General features: G+C 40.4%; 1 protein-coding gene across 1 annotated transcript in view; it reads left to right on the top strand.

Moving 5' to 3' along the window:
• LOC133648154 (NBAS subunit of NRZ tethering complex-like) overlaps positions 1 to 17,045 on the top strand; it is a 279,054-nt gene that overhangs the window by 177,816 nt on the left and 84,193 nt on the right. Inside the window, exons 11-13 of the mRNA XM_062043936.1 lie at positions 7,389 to 7,475; positions 10,648 to 10,801; positions 15,170 to 15,355. Coding sequence (XP_061899920.1) covers positions 7,389 to 7,475; positions 10,648 to 10,801; positions 15,170 to 15,355 — 427 coding nt within the window. The remainder of the gene's footprint in view (positions 1 to 7,388; positions 7,476 to 10,647; positions 10,802 to 15,169; positions 15,356 to 17,045) is intronic.

Here is a 17,045-nt window from a genome sequence, read left to right on the forward strand (position 1 = left end):
CACTGGAGTGATGAACCTCAAGATACCTGAAGCTGTAGACCGTTTCCACATCAGCTGCTCCGATATGCAGGGGAGAAGGTGTTTGACTTCTCCTTGGCCTGCTTTACATCGATGCAAAGGATGTTGATTTTGCACCAATCCATGCACCAGATGTTCTCCTTACTCTCTGTACTCAGACTCATCGTTGTCTGTGATGTGTCCCACTACTGCTGTGTCATCCGCAAGCTTGACAAAAGGACAGCAGGAGTGTTTAGCAGTGCAGTCATAAGTCAGTCGTGTGAAGAGGAGGAGGCTCAGCACACATACCTAGGGAGGAGCCAGTGCTGAAGGTGATGGAAGAGGAGACATTGTATAAGCAGAACAATTAAAATGTCTCCCTCTAAATGGCAGAAGGAACATAATTAACTTGCTCATCCACCGGTTGCTAGTTACAACAGAATAAATATAAGTTATGACAGATGCTCCCTGGTAGATGACTAGTTGGGTCAACAGAGCCCCTGCTATTTACAGGCGAGTAGTGCGCTCCAATTTTCTTCAGTTGCTTTCTGACATTTATTCCACCTCTTTTCTACTGTACAATTACACAAAGTGCATAGTCCACCACAGGCCACGAAGGCCACAATCTCATTAATATTAGTTATGGCCAACACACACATGCATGGACAGACTTCTTACCTTTTTTATGAGCACTGTGTGAGTTTAGTATGTAGGTGATGTGTCTTGGTGGTTCTGCAGTGAGCATCCATCATGGCTCGGCTCGCTGCGGGCCACAGCTTATGAGCTCTGAATGAAGCAGACGACTCACGCCATTGACTTCTCAGCATTCTTACACACAACCAACCTCCTCCCCTGTGATTATTGATCAGGTTGTGTGTGCATTCAGCTGAAAACTTGGAGAAACTTTGTTCTCCCTTTTCGGTCTTGCTCCGTCTGATAGGAAGTAGATTAGTCGTGCTGAGTTATTCATTCCCCACCTATCAATATTGCATTGAATATTTACCCAACATTTTTCTAACTAGTTTTGCTTTTCAAGATACCTTTTGCCCACTGTGTCACAGTTTTTTTTTGTTTTTTTTTTAAAGAAAAAGAAGTGTCCATTATTACATTACAATCATGAATCACTTTTGGTTTTCTGCTCATTGAAGTTCACTTGGAAAATTATTATTTTTTAGTAATAATATTCAAAAACATTTCAGTATTATCATTTATGATTAAAAAATAACTCTTTAGGAATTATTTTTAGTAGTATTATTATTAAGGAATTATTTCGAATATGATTTTACTGATTTTTTCATAACTTTTATGGACAGAATTTCTAGTCAAGGCGTTGAGGGGATCTGGTTTGGTGGCTGCAGGATTAGGTCTCTGCTTTTTGCAGATGATGTGGTCCTGATGGCTTCATCTGGCCAGGATCTTCAGCTCTCGCTGGATCAGTTCGCAGCTGAGTGTGAAGCGACTGGGATGAGAATCAGCACCTCCAAGTCCGAATCCATGGTTCTCGCCCGGAAAAGGGTGGAGTGCCATCTCCGGGTTGCGGAGGAGACCCTGCCCCAAGTGGAGGAGTTCAAGTACCTCGGAGTCTTGTTCACGAGTGAGGGAAGAGTGGATCGTGAGATCGACAGGCGGATCGGTGCGGCGTCTTCAGTAATGCGGACGCTGTATCGATCTGTTGTGGTGAAGAAGGAGCTGAGCCGGAAGGCAAAGCTCTCAATTTACCGGTCGATCTACGTTCCCATCCTCACCTATGGTCATGAGCTTTGGGTTATGACCGAAAGGACAAGATCACGGGTACAAGCGGCCGAAATGAGTTTCCTCCGCCGGGTGGCGGGGCTCTCCCTTAGAGATAGGGTGAGAAGCTCTGCCATCCGGGGGGAGCTCAAAGTAAAGCCGCTGCTCCTCCACATCGAGAGGAGCCAGATGAGGTGGTTCGGGCATCTGGTCAGGATGCCACCCGAACGCCTCCCTAGGGAGGTGTTTAGGGCACGTCCGACCGGTAGGAGGCCACGAGGAAGACCCAGGACACGTTGGGAAGACTATGTCTCCCGGCTGGCCTGGGAACGCCTTGGGATCCCCCGGGAGGAGCTGGACGAAGTGGCTGGGGAGAGGGAAGTCTGGGCTTCCCTGCTTAAGCTGCTGCCCCCGTGACCCGACCTCGGATAAGCGGAAGAAGATGGATGGATGGATGGATGGATGATTTTACTATAATTGGGAATTTTAATTTTAATTTTTCAGGAATGATTTTTAGTACTGTATTTTTTTCATTATTAATATTATTATGGACCTATTAGAACAGACATTTGGTGTGTACACATCCATCCATCCATTTTTCTACTGCTTGTCCCTCTTGGGGCGCGGTATAGGGGGAGCCTATCCCAGCTAGAAGGCAGGGTACACACACTCTGGAAAAGTCGCCACCTGAACGCAGGTCAACACAGACAGAGAGACAAGCATTCACACTCTAACATTCACACACAGTGTACTCCATGTCACAAAAAAGATCATTTTAACTCTATTCGTTCTCACTTTGTCTTCGTTTGTGTTGGAGTTTGGATAATTTTTTTTAAGGAAGAAGTGCTACAACAATCATTACTGTACTCACTTTTGGTGTTTGCTCCTAATTAATCTTCATTGTTGTGATTATTAGTGTCATCAATTTTTGAGATTCAATATTTTTTAGTATTCTTTTTAGGATTTTTCTAGTTTAATTAAGGATTTAAAAAAATATATTTTTATTATTATTTAGAAAGTATTTTTAGTATTGCTATATTATTTGAAGAAATATATTTGTTGTTATTTAAGTATGGTATTATAATTTACAAAATGTGTTTAGTAATATTAAGGAATTATTTTTAGTACTGTTTTATTTTTAGTATTTTTAAGGAATTAATTTTAGTACAGTATTACTTTTACAGGATATCCACGGGGTCTTAAAATGTCTAAAAAAGTCTTAAATCCAATAATTTGAATTTAAGGCCTTAAAATGTGTAAAATTCTCCTAAAATCTCATAAAAGGTCTTAAATGCGATTTTGAAAGGTCTTAAAAATCTATTGACGTTACCTTTATTTAAAACATGCATAAACTTCAATCTTGCTTTTTAAATGTTTGGATTTTTGAGGATGCTAAAACGTAGCTACAAAACGGAACTAGAGTAGGCTGTGCTGACCCGTCAGAATTTATCGAGCACCACCAGCTAGTGTGCTGTGCGCGCAGCGGTGTGTTGTTACAGCTAAACATAGCAGCGGAGAAAACTTAACGAAAGCCCACAGCAAAGCCAAATGACTTGCATAAGATGGGTAAGTAAAAGTTCAACGATTTAGTTGGTGTTGTTTACTTGAGTCATATTGCCATCATATTGCAGCCTACACGTATCTCTTATGTTTGACTGCCATCTACTGGTCACACTTATCATTACACCATATACCAAATAAAATTGCTTCGAGGTCGGTAAGCAAAACCAGAATTATTCCATACATTAGGCGCTCTGTTGGGTTTTGAGAAGAAAAAAAAGGATTTTAAGTGCGCCTTATAGCCCGAAAAATACGGTACTTAAAATGAATTCTGGACCTCTGATTTGACTTTGTCCTTGTATTTTTTGTCCGTATGGATGTGAAATGGTCTTAAAATCTTAAATTTTACATGTTGAAACCTGCAGAGACCCTGTTTTAGTATTATTATAATATAATATTATTATGGACTTATTATTAGAACAAACTTTTGACAACTGATTTGTACACTTTTACTTTGTTTCTACTTTGTTTTCGTTTGTGTTTGAGTTTGGAGCTTTTTTTTCAAGGTAAAATTGTTACAACATTCATTACTCCTTTTGGTGTCTGCTCCCAATTGATCTTCCTCAGATGTGTCACAGATTTTAGAAGTCAGACTGCATACTAACACGGTGTCTAGAAACATAAATCAAGGGTTTACAACCCAGGCGGAACGCTTGCTCCCCTCCCAAATCTTCTTTGACTTTATGTTTTGAGGCTTCTTCCATCCAAATTTACCATCTGTTGCTTCCTGCACTTGGAGAACTTCACTGGGCTTTTATGGCCACCCTTTTTGAGACAGCATCAGCCATTAAATCTGAAGGATATTAGTGGCGCCCCCTGTGGGTCTAAATGCTTTGGAAGGCATGCTAAAATATATGCAATACATATATTCTCAAAGTTTATAAGCATCAGGCTGATGCCCAATAACTTATGGATAATTAGTTTTTATGTAAGTAAGATGTTTTGCTTGATGGCATCTATGTTTGTAAACCAATCTTGCTCAACATTTACACACACATGCTTTGACTTTAACTGTATTTAAGAAAAACAAGGAAAGCACATATTGATACATATAAAAGTAAGATTGTAGCCAATGGCTGATTTCCATCTTTCGTCCATGCGGCAATTAAAGGCCTACTGAAACCCACTACTACCGACCACGCAGTCTGATAGTTTATATATCAATGATGAAATCTTAACATTGCAACACATGCCAATACGGCCGGGTTAACTTATAAAGTGCAATTTTAAATTTCCCGGGAAACTTCCGTTTGAAAACGTCTATGTATGATGACGTTTGCGCGTGACGTCGATGGTTGAAACGGAAGTATTCGGACACATTGTATCACAATACAAACAGCTCTGTTTTAATCGCAAAATTCCACAGTATTCTGGACATCTGGGTTGGTGAATGTTTTGCAATTTGTTTAATAAACAATGGAGACTGCAAAGAAGAAAGCTGTAGGTGGGATCGGTGTATTAGCGGCTGGCTGCAGCAACACAACCAGGAGGACTTTGAGTTGGATAGCAGACGCGCTATCCGACGCTAGCCGCCGACCGCATCGATGATCGGGTAAAGTCCTTCGTCGCGCCGTCGATCGCTGGAACGCAGGTGAGCACAGGTGTTGATGAGCAGATGAGGGCTGGCGTAGGTGGAGCGCTAATGTTTTTATCATAGCTCTGACGAGGTCCCGTAGCTAAGTTAGCTTCAATGGCGTCGTTAGCAACAGCATTGCTAGGCTTCGACAAGCGGCACAGCATTAACCGTGTGGTTACAGGTCCAGTGTTTGGTTCTGTGTCTCCTGATAGTAGTATTGTTGATCTTCTGTCTATCCTTCCAGTCAGGGGCTTATTTCTTTTGTTTCTATCTGCATTTAAGCACGATGCTATCACGTTAGCTCCGTAGCTAAAGTTCTTCACCGATGTATTGTCGTGGAGATAAAAGTCACTGTGATTGTCCATTTCGCGTTCTCAACTCTCATTTTCAAGAGGATGTAGTATCCGAGGTGGTTTAAAATACAAATCCGTGATCCACAATAGAAAAAGGAGAAAGTGTGGAATCCAATGAGCCCTTTTACCTAAGTTACGGTCAGAGCGAAAAAAGATACGTCCTGCACTGCACTCTAATCCTTCACTCTCACGTACCTCATCCACGAATATTTCATCCTCGCTCAAATTAATGGGGTAATCGACGCTTTCTCGGTCCGAATCGCTCTCGCTGCTGGTGTAAACAATGGGGAAATGTGAGGAGCCTTTCAACCTGTGACGTCACGCTACTTCCGGTACAGGCAAGGTTTTTTTTATCAGCGACCAAAAGTTGCGAACTTTATTGTCGATGTTCTGTACTAAATCCTTTCAGCAAAACTATGGCAATATCGCGAAATGATCAAGTATGACACATAGAATGGATCTGCTATCCCCGTTTAAATAAAAAAAATTAATTTCAGTAGGCCTTTAATGCCACCACATAAAAACAGAACCGCACCAAAATCAAGACAACAAGGCGATGTACAACAATAATAATAGAAAATACAATAGGACTAAAAAAAACTATTAAACAGTAAACCAAATTACTCATGACAGACCGGCAACTAAAGGGACCATAGAAAATTGGATTTAAGTGTAAGAGTGCTAAAGTGCTCAGGTGCTAAAGTGCTTGAGTGTTAAGGTATACAAGAAGAAAATTGCGCATTGCCTGTTAAAAAGTGATGATTCACAAGTTTGTCAGATGTGTTCCAAAATTTGTGGTGATTCAGTAATTCAGAATTGCTAGGCCCCCTCAGGGCGTTGAGGGGGATTCGCTTTGGTGGCTGCAGGATTAGGTCTCTGCTTTTTGCGGATGATGTGGTCCTGCTGGTTTCATCCGTCCAGGATCTTCAGCTCTCACTGGATCGGTTTGCACTGAGTGTGAAGCGACTGGGATGAAAATCAACACTTCCAAGTCAGTTTATGGTTCTTGCCTGGAAAAGGGTGGAATGCCATCTCTGGGTTGGGTAGGAGATCTTGCCCCAAGTGGAGAAGTTTAAGTACTTCGAGGTCTTATTCACGAGTGAGGGTAGAGTGGATCGTGAAATCGACAGGTGGATCTGTGCAGCTTCTGCAGTGATGCGGACCCTGCATTGGTCCGTTGTGGTGAAAAAGGAGCTGAGCCGGAAGGCAAAGCTCTCAATTTAACGGTCGATCTACGTTCTGTGGGTTATTACCAAAAGGACAAGATTCAAGCGACCTAAATTAGTTTTCTCTGTTGGTGGTGAGGCATAGGGTGAGAAGCTGTCATTCGGAAGAAGCTCAGCGTAAAGCTGCTGCTCGACATCGAGATGAGCCAGATGAGGTGGTTTGGGCATCTGGTCAGAATGCCCCACGGATGCCTCCCTGTGGAGGTGTTTAGGGCATGTCTGACCAGAAGGAGGACACGGGAAAGACCAAGGGCATGTTGGAGAGACTAATGTATGTCTCCCATGTGGCCTGGGAACGCTTCAGAATCCCCAGGTGCGCTGGACCAAGTAGCTGGGAGGAGGAAAGCCTGGGCTTTTCTGCTTAGGCTGCTAACACCCCGACCCGACCTTGGATAAGCGGAAGACGATGGATGAATGGTTTTATTAAATGGCTATTTAACTGGCTGCCCGTGAATGTCACCAGACCGGCCCTCAAGTTCAACTTGGGACCTTAACATTTTTGCAGCAAATTTCTAAAAAGACGAAAGCGCTCCTGTTGTATAGAGAGATTCAGTGGACCAGTGTAAACATATTTACAGACATTTTAACCTCCTTAACGCCAGCGTCCACTGCCGTGAACACTTGTATTTTGCGTAACAGGGCTATTAATTTCCGAAATTATTACTACAGAGGATGCTGTTTTTTAAAATAAAAGAAGTCCGCCCCCCCCAGTCCTTAGCTTTCTAGACATGTGGCAAAACAGTTCAATTGAATAGCCTTGGTTTACTGTGTTTCCACCTAAACATAATCATCTTGTGACTCACTTGTGGTTTTAGCCATTTACACAATCATGACTGTGTTGACATTAAATCTATATTGCTTGACAAGCTGTGCACTGACTACTCTGAAGTATATCCATGTTAACATCAATAGTATATAATATCCACTACATGCTTTCCTTCGCAGCCTGAACGAGCGAGACGATTTGTTTCTGATCCCCTGGGACGAGCAGAGACACAGAGAAATGGACTGGTGTGAGGCAGAGGAGTGCAGGTAAACCTTTTAGCATTGATATCATTGTACACAAATGAACGTGTCTTTGTAACAGTATGTTACAATTCCTGCTCCAAACAGACAGCATGCCTTCTCTGGCATCATTGTGGTAACAGACAGCCTATTATCATTCAAATGTGAAACAGAGTCATAACAAAGTAATGCTCCGTCTTGCTACACTGCCAATTTGTGCTATTGGAGAGGCCGGCTTCGTTTACTGCTTGATTTAATTAGCGCTTGTTACTGCTACACTGTGATATTGGGTTTTACACTTTCACATGCTCCCTCTCTCTTCTGGGTTCTAAGATAGAAAGACAGACTTAGGATGTCCAACATAAACTAATGCTGTAATACATGCGGTGGCTGACAAATGTAAAGCATGTATCACCACATTTTTCATGTGTCTTTTTATTTGCGTAAAGTAGTCTTTACAGGTAATATGTTTTTTTAATCCAAAACTAAATTTTGGGCTCAATTTTCTAATTTCCAAATGCGTCCGGTTAAAAGAAAAAACAACAACAAAACGGCCTTCATTGTATCTCCTTTTATTATATAATTTTTTTTGTGGCCGCTATAAACAGGTGGCTACCAGTTTTGTGCGGTAGGCCTCACTTGTTTTGATAAAAAAATAAGAAAATAATAATTAAAAATATATTATGTTTGTTCATTAAGCCGTGTTATAAATGTATTTTTATACGATTACAATTGTTTTGTCTTAAGTAAAAATCTTTGAATTTGCACATTTCCTGATCATATATAGTGCCAATATAGACCTTCTTGTCTGCTTTGTGTGTATGCAAATGTATCAGATTTCGTGCAGTGTGCCATGTCCTGAGTCCACTGAATGAGTACATCATAGAAGCCAGACAAGGCAGTGCTAAGTACATTTGTTTCTTCATTTAGTATATAGAAATAGTACAAATGTGGTATTTTAGACTGCGATATTGTTTAATTAAAAAAATGACACCTTTTACGTACAGTATGTCTAGCTTGTTGTGCGCTATTGTGTGTTTGGCTGTTGTGTAGCTTCTAATTCCTAGTAGCCTATATCCTACCATGTTTACCTTTTGTAAATGGCTTGACTAAAATACAAGAAAATACCAACCTTGTGTGCTTATTGGAGGACATTTAGATGTTAACTGGCTGTCCATCTTTACACAATTAAACATGCTGCAGGACTGCTTGTATCAGAGCTGATATCGGAGATTTTAGATGCAATGCAATATAATCCCATACTTGGTATTTTTGCAGATATCAGATCGGTATACAATATCAGATATTGTATATCACACCTCTACTAATAATATATCTCATTAATAATTGTAATAATAACTTACTTTATATTTATGTTACACAAATGGAAAATGGAAAACAAAATCTAGTCCAAAAATGGCCCTTGGGCTGCACTATGGACACAACACTGCACTAAGGAAAGCCTTTTTTTGATCTGTTAAACAAAAATAAGCAATTTTTTGATGGCCCAATTTTCTGATGGCCACATCTCCATAATGTGTTTTTTCTAAATTCAGAACCTAAATTATCAAGTGTAAATCGTCTAAATCAGGATTGTCAAACTCATTTTAGGTCAGTGGCTGCATGGATTAAAATATATTCCCAAGTGGGCTGGACTAGTAAAATCATGGCAAAGTAATTTCAAAATAAAGACAACTTAAATTAATTTTCTTTGTTTTTATTAAGGCCAAAAATAGAACAAGCACATTCTTAAAATGTACATATCACAACTAATCCTCTAGACAAAACACTTCAAGTTAATTTCTAAAACACAACAAAGGACAACTTAGACTTTGTCTCAGCGTATCTACAAAGCCATTCAACTTTAAGTCAAAGCTTATGTGGGATTGAAGAAAATACTAAATAGATAATAAATAATAAAAACTCGCCTTGCGATGAGGTGGTGACTTGTCCAGGGTGTACCCCGCCTTCCGCCCGAATGCAGCTGAGATAGGCTCCAGCGACCCCCCGCGACCCCAAAAGGGACAAGCGGTAGAAAATGGATGGATGGATGGATAATAAAAACTCTTTGAGGTATCAAATACAGTCTGTGTATGTCGCGGCCATCCATTTTTTGAATAGAAAAATTATTTAACATAAAAATTAATTTTCCTCCTTTTTTTGGTTTGATAATAAAAAACAAAAAAAACGGAAAAAGGATCGTTATTCATTATTAAAATGTATTAATGTGTTTTAAAATAGTAATTAAAACAGCGAGTGGAAAACAATTTTCTCTACTCTACTTTCAATGTTTGGAGCTCTGGTAGATTGCACATGCGTATCTTTGTCTGTGAGTGACCCGGAACATCAACAGAAGAAGAAGAGCGATGTTCGTCTGCTCGATAGACAACCAATAAAATGTGTCACTTCTTTGTTTCTGGACATTAAAGAAGTCTTGACCGCGACAAAATTGTTATGACAACACTGACGCCGTTCTTTGTCTTCTTCTTCTGTTGTTGTTCCGGGCCACTCACGAGGAGAGACACTGCACATGTGCAATCCACACTGTTTTAATTCCCATGTTCAATTTTCAAACACATTAATAAATTCGGATAACAATTTTTGCATAATGGTCAACGATCTGTTTTCCATTTTTTTGTTTTTTGTTATCCAACCAAAAACGTGGAAAGTTGTTTTTTATGTTGAATTATTATTTTATTGCAAACGAAAAATGTATGGCCGTGATGCACACGGACCCTACTTAAGAGGGTTGAATTACACTCTGCGTTCACTTTTCTCTTTTTTACGAAGACATTTTGGTGCAATGAGGGTGGCAGAGCACAATGTGTTTGAAGCGGAGGACGTAAAATGTCGGGTTTTGCATTTCATTTATGTCGAGGGGGAGGTGCCGCATCCCTGCTTTACTGTGTACCTCTTGCTTGGCCCCGCTGTAAACCGTTTGCTTGTTCAACATAATTGTTATTGCAATATCCAGTGGATTTATTTAGAACAACAGTTTCTTTCATAAAAAAAATTGCAGCTCATTTTTATACTTGGCAAACTCATCTTGCCGCCCACAGACCTAATTAATCTTGTTAGCAGGCCTGATCCGGCCTGCGGGCCACACGTTTGACACCCTTGGTCTAAGTCAAAGGAGAAAAAGTTAATATAGAGACCTGCTTTTTGATGCATAAGCGACAATTGTCATGACGTCTCTCAGGGCTGTGTTGGACCAGAACCTGTTTGATGATGACACATTCCTCTACGAGGACTCTCCTGACCTGCTGAGGTTCCGCACGGCGAGTCCTTCCATTCATCTTCTTACCGACTGGTACTGCAGCCGAGTGCAGGATATCGACTCTTGCTCCAGACAGGTACAACCAAACCCCAATATTAAGGGATCCTCTTTAATCTCTTTCCTTATTTGTCTCCTTCTTTGTGGTGTTGAGTGGAATAGCAAGGATTCAGACATATTTGGGCTCTTAGCTTACAGAAGCTAGAAGAGATTTGGGGGTACATTGCTCATTTTTAAAGACAACTTGGTAATCACATCTTTCATCATCCTTTGGAGACCAAGCTAGTGAAAATGTGTGTGCGTGTGTGCGTGTGTGTGTGTGTGTGTGTGTGTCTTTATCTTTGTTAGTCTCCAGGAATACTCTTTCCTCCCTTGTTCCTTTTTAATTAGACCTCAACTCCTCATCTTTTTGCCTCCTCACAAGTTACTCCAGGAGGCTCCATCCCTTAGTCCCTTGACACTTGAGCTTCATGTGCACACACATACGTGCAAACACAGGGCGACACACACTTGAGAGAGCCACCCAAACAGGCATTCGCTTCTGGCTTCTTCATTTCTCCATCTTGTTTCTTCCCGTGAGGACATTTTCATCACAAAGGAGGTGATGAAAAGAAGCCCCAATGAGTACAGGTCTCTGGTTTTAGACTAGTATGAGTGTGAAAATGTGGATGGGATTTATTTCCTACCCTCGTGTAAAATGCCAGAATTGCTCACTCATCTTAAAAATATCCAAACTGATACACTATATTGCCAAAAGTATTTGGCCATCCATCCAAATGATCAGAATCAGGTGTCCTAATCACTTGGCCCGGCCACAGGTGTATAAAATCAAGCACTTAGGCATGTAGACTGTTTCTACAAACATTTGTGAAAGAGTGGGCCGCTCCCAGGAGCTCAGTGATTTCCAGCGTGAAACTGCCATAGGATGCCACCTGTGCAACAAATCCAGTCGTGAAATTTCCTCGCTCCTAAATATTCCAAAGTCAACTGTCGGCTTTACTATAAGAAAATGGAAGCGTTTGGGAACAACAGCAACTCAGCCACAAAGTGGTAGGCCACGTAAACTGACAGAGAGGGGTCAGCGGATGCTGAAGCGCATAATGCAAAGAGGTCACCGACTTTCAGTTGCTACAGAGCTCCAAACTTCATGTGACCTTCCAATTAGCCCACGTACAGTACGCAGAGAGCTTCATGGAATGGGTTTCCATGGCACGTCACCACTGGACTCTAGAGTTCTCTGGAGTGATAAATCACGCTTTTCCATCTGGCAATCTGATGGACGAGTCTGGGTTTAGCGGTTGCCAGGAGAACGGTACATTTGGGACTGCATTGTGCCGAGTGTGAAATTTGTTGGAGGAGGAATTATGGTGTGGGGTTGTTTTTCAGGAGTTGGGCTTGGCCCCTTAGTTCCAGTGAAAGGAAGGATACCAAAACATTTTGGACAATTCCATGCTCCCAACCTTGTGGGAACAGTTTGGAGCGGGCCCCTTCCTCTTCCAACATGACTGTGCACCTGTGCACAAAGCAAGGTCCATAAAGACATGGATGACAGAGTCTGGTGTGGATGAACTTGACTGGCTTGTACAGAGTCCTGACCTGAACCCAATAGAACACCTTTGGGATGAATTAGAACGCAGACTGAGAGCCAGACCTTCTCGACCAACATCAGTGTGTGACCTCACCAATGCGCTTTTGGAAAATGGTCGAAAATTCCTATAAACACACTCCGCAACCTTATGGACAGCCTTCCCAGAAGAGTTGAAGCTGTAATAGCAGCAAAAGGTGGACCGACATCATATTGAACCCTATGGACTGATTTAAACACTTTGGAAAAAGAGACAATAGAATTGTGTCTTTTTGTGGCCACCTACTCAGTGGCCTAGTGGTTAGAGTGTCCGCCCTGAGATCGGTAGGTTGTGAGTTCAAACCACAGCCGAGTCATACCAAAGACTATGAAAATGGGACCCATTACCTCCCTGCTTGGCACTCAGCATCAAGGGTTGGAATTGGGGGTTAAATCACCAAAAGGATTGCCAGGCGCGGCAACCGCCGCTACACCCTGCTCCCCTCACCTCCCAGGCGGTGAACAAAGGGATGGGTCAAATGCAGAGGACACATTTCACCACACCTAGTGTGTGTGTGACAATCATTGGTACTTTAACTTTAACTTTAATTTTTGCATCCTTTAGATGCATTAAAAATAAGATGAGTCAATTGAACAAATTGAATAGATTGTATTTTACACCCTCTCGGTTGTCTAAAATGGTTACAGCAAGTTATGTATAAGTGTCAGGCAGCTGAAAGAAGAGTTGTGGTCTGTTGTGAGAATTGTCTTGGTTGTCCATCCTAGGCCACTGTAGGTCATGTAAGGTGTGTCACCATACCTACTAATGTTAGCCAAGTTAGCTAATGAGTGTTGAACTGGAGACAGCTGAAATAAGGGAGTCGTGTATGAAACAAGTTAAACTTCCTCATTAAATGACAAAGTGTCACTGTTAAGGACGACACGCCTACAGTCACCAAAGAATGGGCAAGTTTGGGATCGCAGAGACGTTTTATTTTGCCATATTGCGGCAGCGCTTTTCATGCTGTTGGACTGGACCTTACAAGACGTCTTGTATCCAGTTTGAAAGCCCCAACCGGAGAAAAGAAACACACAGACAGACAATAGCAATGTATCGATGACGACAAAGTTATGACGTTCATTGATTGATTGATTGAAGCTTTTATTAGTAGATTGCACAGTACAGTACATATTCTGTACAATTGACCACTAAATGGTAACACCCGAATAAGTTTTTCAACTTGTTTAAGTCCGGGTCCACTTAAATTGATTCATGATACAGATATATACTATATATATACTATTATCATAATACAGTCATCACACAGGATAATCATCAGAGTATAGACATTTAATTATTTACATTATTTACAATCCGGTTTGTGGGATGTGGAGGGGCGGGCGGGGGGTGTTAGGTCTTTTTAGTTTTTATGGCCACTTTTATGCTAACAACAGGCCCAATTCCAACAAGTATTTCCTCTGTGCTTCACTCCTAGACACACAACACGCCGACACGGTGTGTTCACAGACCATGGGAAAAATGGTCCAAAATGTTCTGGCTGGCTGAAATACTGTGTAAATTCTTTTATGACATGTTCTGGTCGAGTCCTCAATTACAGAAGGATTAGCAGGCTCAATATTACATTTTATTTATTAATAGAGAAGGTTAAACATTGTCATGCAGCAATATGAAGCCACTCCCCCTGAAAATTATCTGTCTAAGGTGCACTTATTAATGATGAAAAATGACACCTATCTGCGATTAATCACGATTAATTTTGTTAACTATGAACAAAATGCGATTAATCGTGATTAATATATGTGTGTGTGTATATACAGTATATATAGGGTATATATATGAATATATACATATGTTTATTCATAGCTTTATGTATAGTTTTATTATTTTCATAATAAACATACTTTAAAATGATTTATAATTACTATTTTTAATTTGTACTATTGTTTTTTAAATTAATTTATTTGGGAAAAATATCAAAAAAGCAGATGTTGTTCAAACTAAACAATTTCAATATAAAACAACCACCTTGGCTTGAAAATTAATTGTGGATTTTTTTTGTGGTTATATTAGCCATTTCTAGGCACAACCACCATAATGGCAACTTTTTTTCATGTTATATTGTTTGATTATTTTGCAATAATATTTACTTAGCATTAAAATGTAAAACAAAATTAACATGTTTTCTTTTCTACTTCAATTGACAATTTTTTTCCTACGATAATGTAATAAGGAATCAATTTTTAGAAGCGACAACCACCTTGGCTTTAATGGCACCAATACGTAGAGGAACAAGACTTTGTTTTGCTGTACAAAGACAAAGAAAAATAGGATTATAAAAATTTGAATTAAAGCAAAAAATTTGTAAAAAAAAATAAAAAATACTTGTTTGAAGAGACGAGATGTTGCCAGGCGTAGAATGAAAAAGGAAAGTGTGGGTGGTAATTAAGTGTACAAGAGTGTTTTTAACATCTTATCTATCTCTGGAGAGCTGCAAAAGAGCATATTTTTACATCAATGGATTGTTCCTCTTTTTGGATCAAAAGCTGGTGCAACATTTATTTATTCATCAATCTCTAAATCCTTACAAGACGAGCTTGCATGTGTGCTGAAAGGTGGAAGCTACACCAACCACACCATCTGCTATTGGTAGATCAGCCACCGTCCTCAGGTGACAGTATTGATCTGCCTAGCATGCTGCCAGCGTATTATAGGCGGTCATAGATTGACTGGAGGCGTTTTTTGATGGGAACTTATTGATTGTCTATGCAGGACGTCTCAATCTTTTCAGCTTTATTGTTTTGTGACTAATGAGGACTTCTTAGTGTCCACTGACAGTGCTGTGCTTTGTGGTGGTCTGCCAGGTGGACTGCGCCCTGTCACTGGTGCGCCTCGGGAAAGAGCGTGCGATCCCCGGCCTGGAGCTACTGTGCGATGACCTGATCACCCTGGAAACGGTGATCTACGAGACTCTCTGTGAACTCAACCTGACGCTGTTTGATTTGCAGCAGCTAGGCAACATCGACAAGCTCCGCCTCCTAATGAAAAATGTAAGTGGGCGCAGTTTTTAACCTCTGACATCCATATTTGGTGTTCTTCTTTATAAAGAGGACTTTTGAGCCGTGTTTTTGCAAAACATGCTTAAAAACAGCAGAGCGGTTCTGTCATATACTTTAAAATATCTTTGCAGTACAGTAAAGGTTCCTGACATGTACTGGACCTTTGACTAGTGTCTTTGCAGTCGCTCCTAACAAACAGCAAAGCTTTTTAAGGATATTTAATTGGTGTTTTACTAACAGATGCTTAAAAAAGCAGAACTCTCATGTTATATATGCAAAGGATCTTTGATTAGTGTCTTTCCAGTAATTTATTTAAAACAACAGAGCTCTCCTGACATACAATAGCTGATGTTCCAACATGTGCCTTCTTCCCAGAAGTGAAAACCAGTGGTGGTCGACCAAGTCAAGATGTCTGTTGTACAGCAATCAGTGCATGAGCTATCTGAGTTCAAAAGAGGCTTAAATCTTCCTGCAAAAAGCAGATACAAGCAAAAAAATCTAACTATGCAAAGGAATGTTTCCCTATACTTTATCAAAAAAAGATTTGTCGAGTGATATCAAGGATTATACGTTGGTCGCATTTCCAGACATATCGAGCTATCTGGTGCTCCAGACATCATTCTACACAACAAAACAGATGAAAACTTGGAAAAGCATGGAGGAGGTCTACGACTTCTTTGTGTGTGGCTGGGTCAAGGAAATTGGTATCCAGACTCTCCCGGATAAATATGCACCATTTTTGCACGCGTAAGGTTGCATTTCATGACTTAACTTTGCGTCTAAGCCGCCATGTTTGTTGTTGCAAGTGCCGTTTACGAGTATCGTGTTTTCCCCGTGTTTATCAAAAAATAACTATAGATGTCAACATTGTGTATGTGCTAAAAGCTTAATTTATGGTTGTTGTCTTTGGTAAAAGCTTAACTCTTATACGTTTTGCTCACATTTTCATTCTTTTATTTAGACACGCCGAGTTGGTGCTTTTTGAAACACTCGTAGCAAACGTGTTTAAAAAAGACATATAATATCTAGATAATACTTAAATGGGAAATAATATACATTAAAATAATATCAAACAAACCTGAAAAGGCATGCATTCTTTGACTCTTATCCCTTGAACTGGAGTGTGTCCTGCTTTTCTCGTTGTTTCCACACATCTGGCACTTTTCTGTTGTTTTTGATAACTTCTCGAGGAACTCTGAAAAAATGGTTGTCCTTTCCACGATTTGAACGGTTCGTACAGCCGAAAACAACACAAGTATAGGGCATTTTTTCTTCGAAAAAGGCTAAATGGCGCAGAGTACCAATTAAAAACAGAGCTAGCTTGACCACCACCAGTGTTCATTAGGCCGGACTTGAGCCAGACGTGACGTCAGTAACATCCCAGCAATACAGACAACATTTGGCTATGGTTTTTGCAGTAGATGAATAAAAACTGAATAGCAGTCCTGTCATATAGATAATCTTTGACTAGTTTTTTTGTGCTAGATGCTTTTAATCAGCAGAGGGGTCCTGACGTTAGAGAATCTTTGAGAAATGTTTTTTGTAATGATGCTCTAAAACCGCAGAAAAGTCCTGTCATACAGAGAATCTAATGTTTTGGCAATAAATACTTAAAATGGCAAAGCGCTCTTGTCATACAGTATGGCAAGTTGATGCCTAAAAACAGCAGAGCTCTTCAACG

This window comes from Entelurus aequoreus, linkage group LG04, assembly GCF_033978785.1.
Source record: "Entelurus aequoreus isolate RoL-2023_Sb linkage group LG04, RoL_Eaeq_v1.1, whole genome shotgun sequence".
In the NCBI taxonomy this organism is placed as follows: domain Eukaryota; kingdom Metazoa; phylum Chordata; class Actinopteri; order Syngnathiformes; family Syngnathidae; genus Entelurus; species Entelurus aequoreus.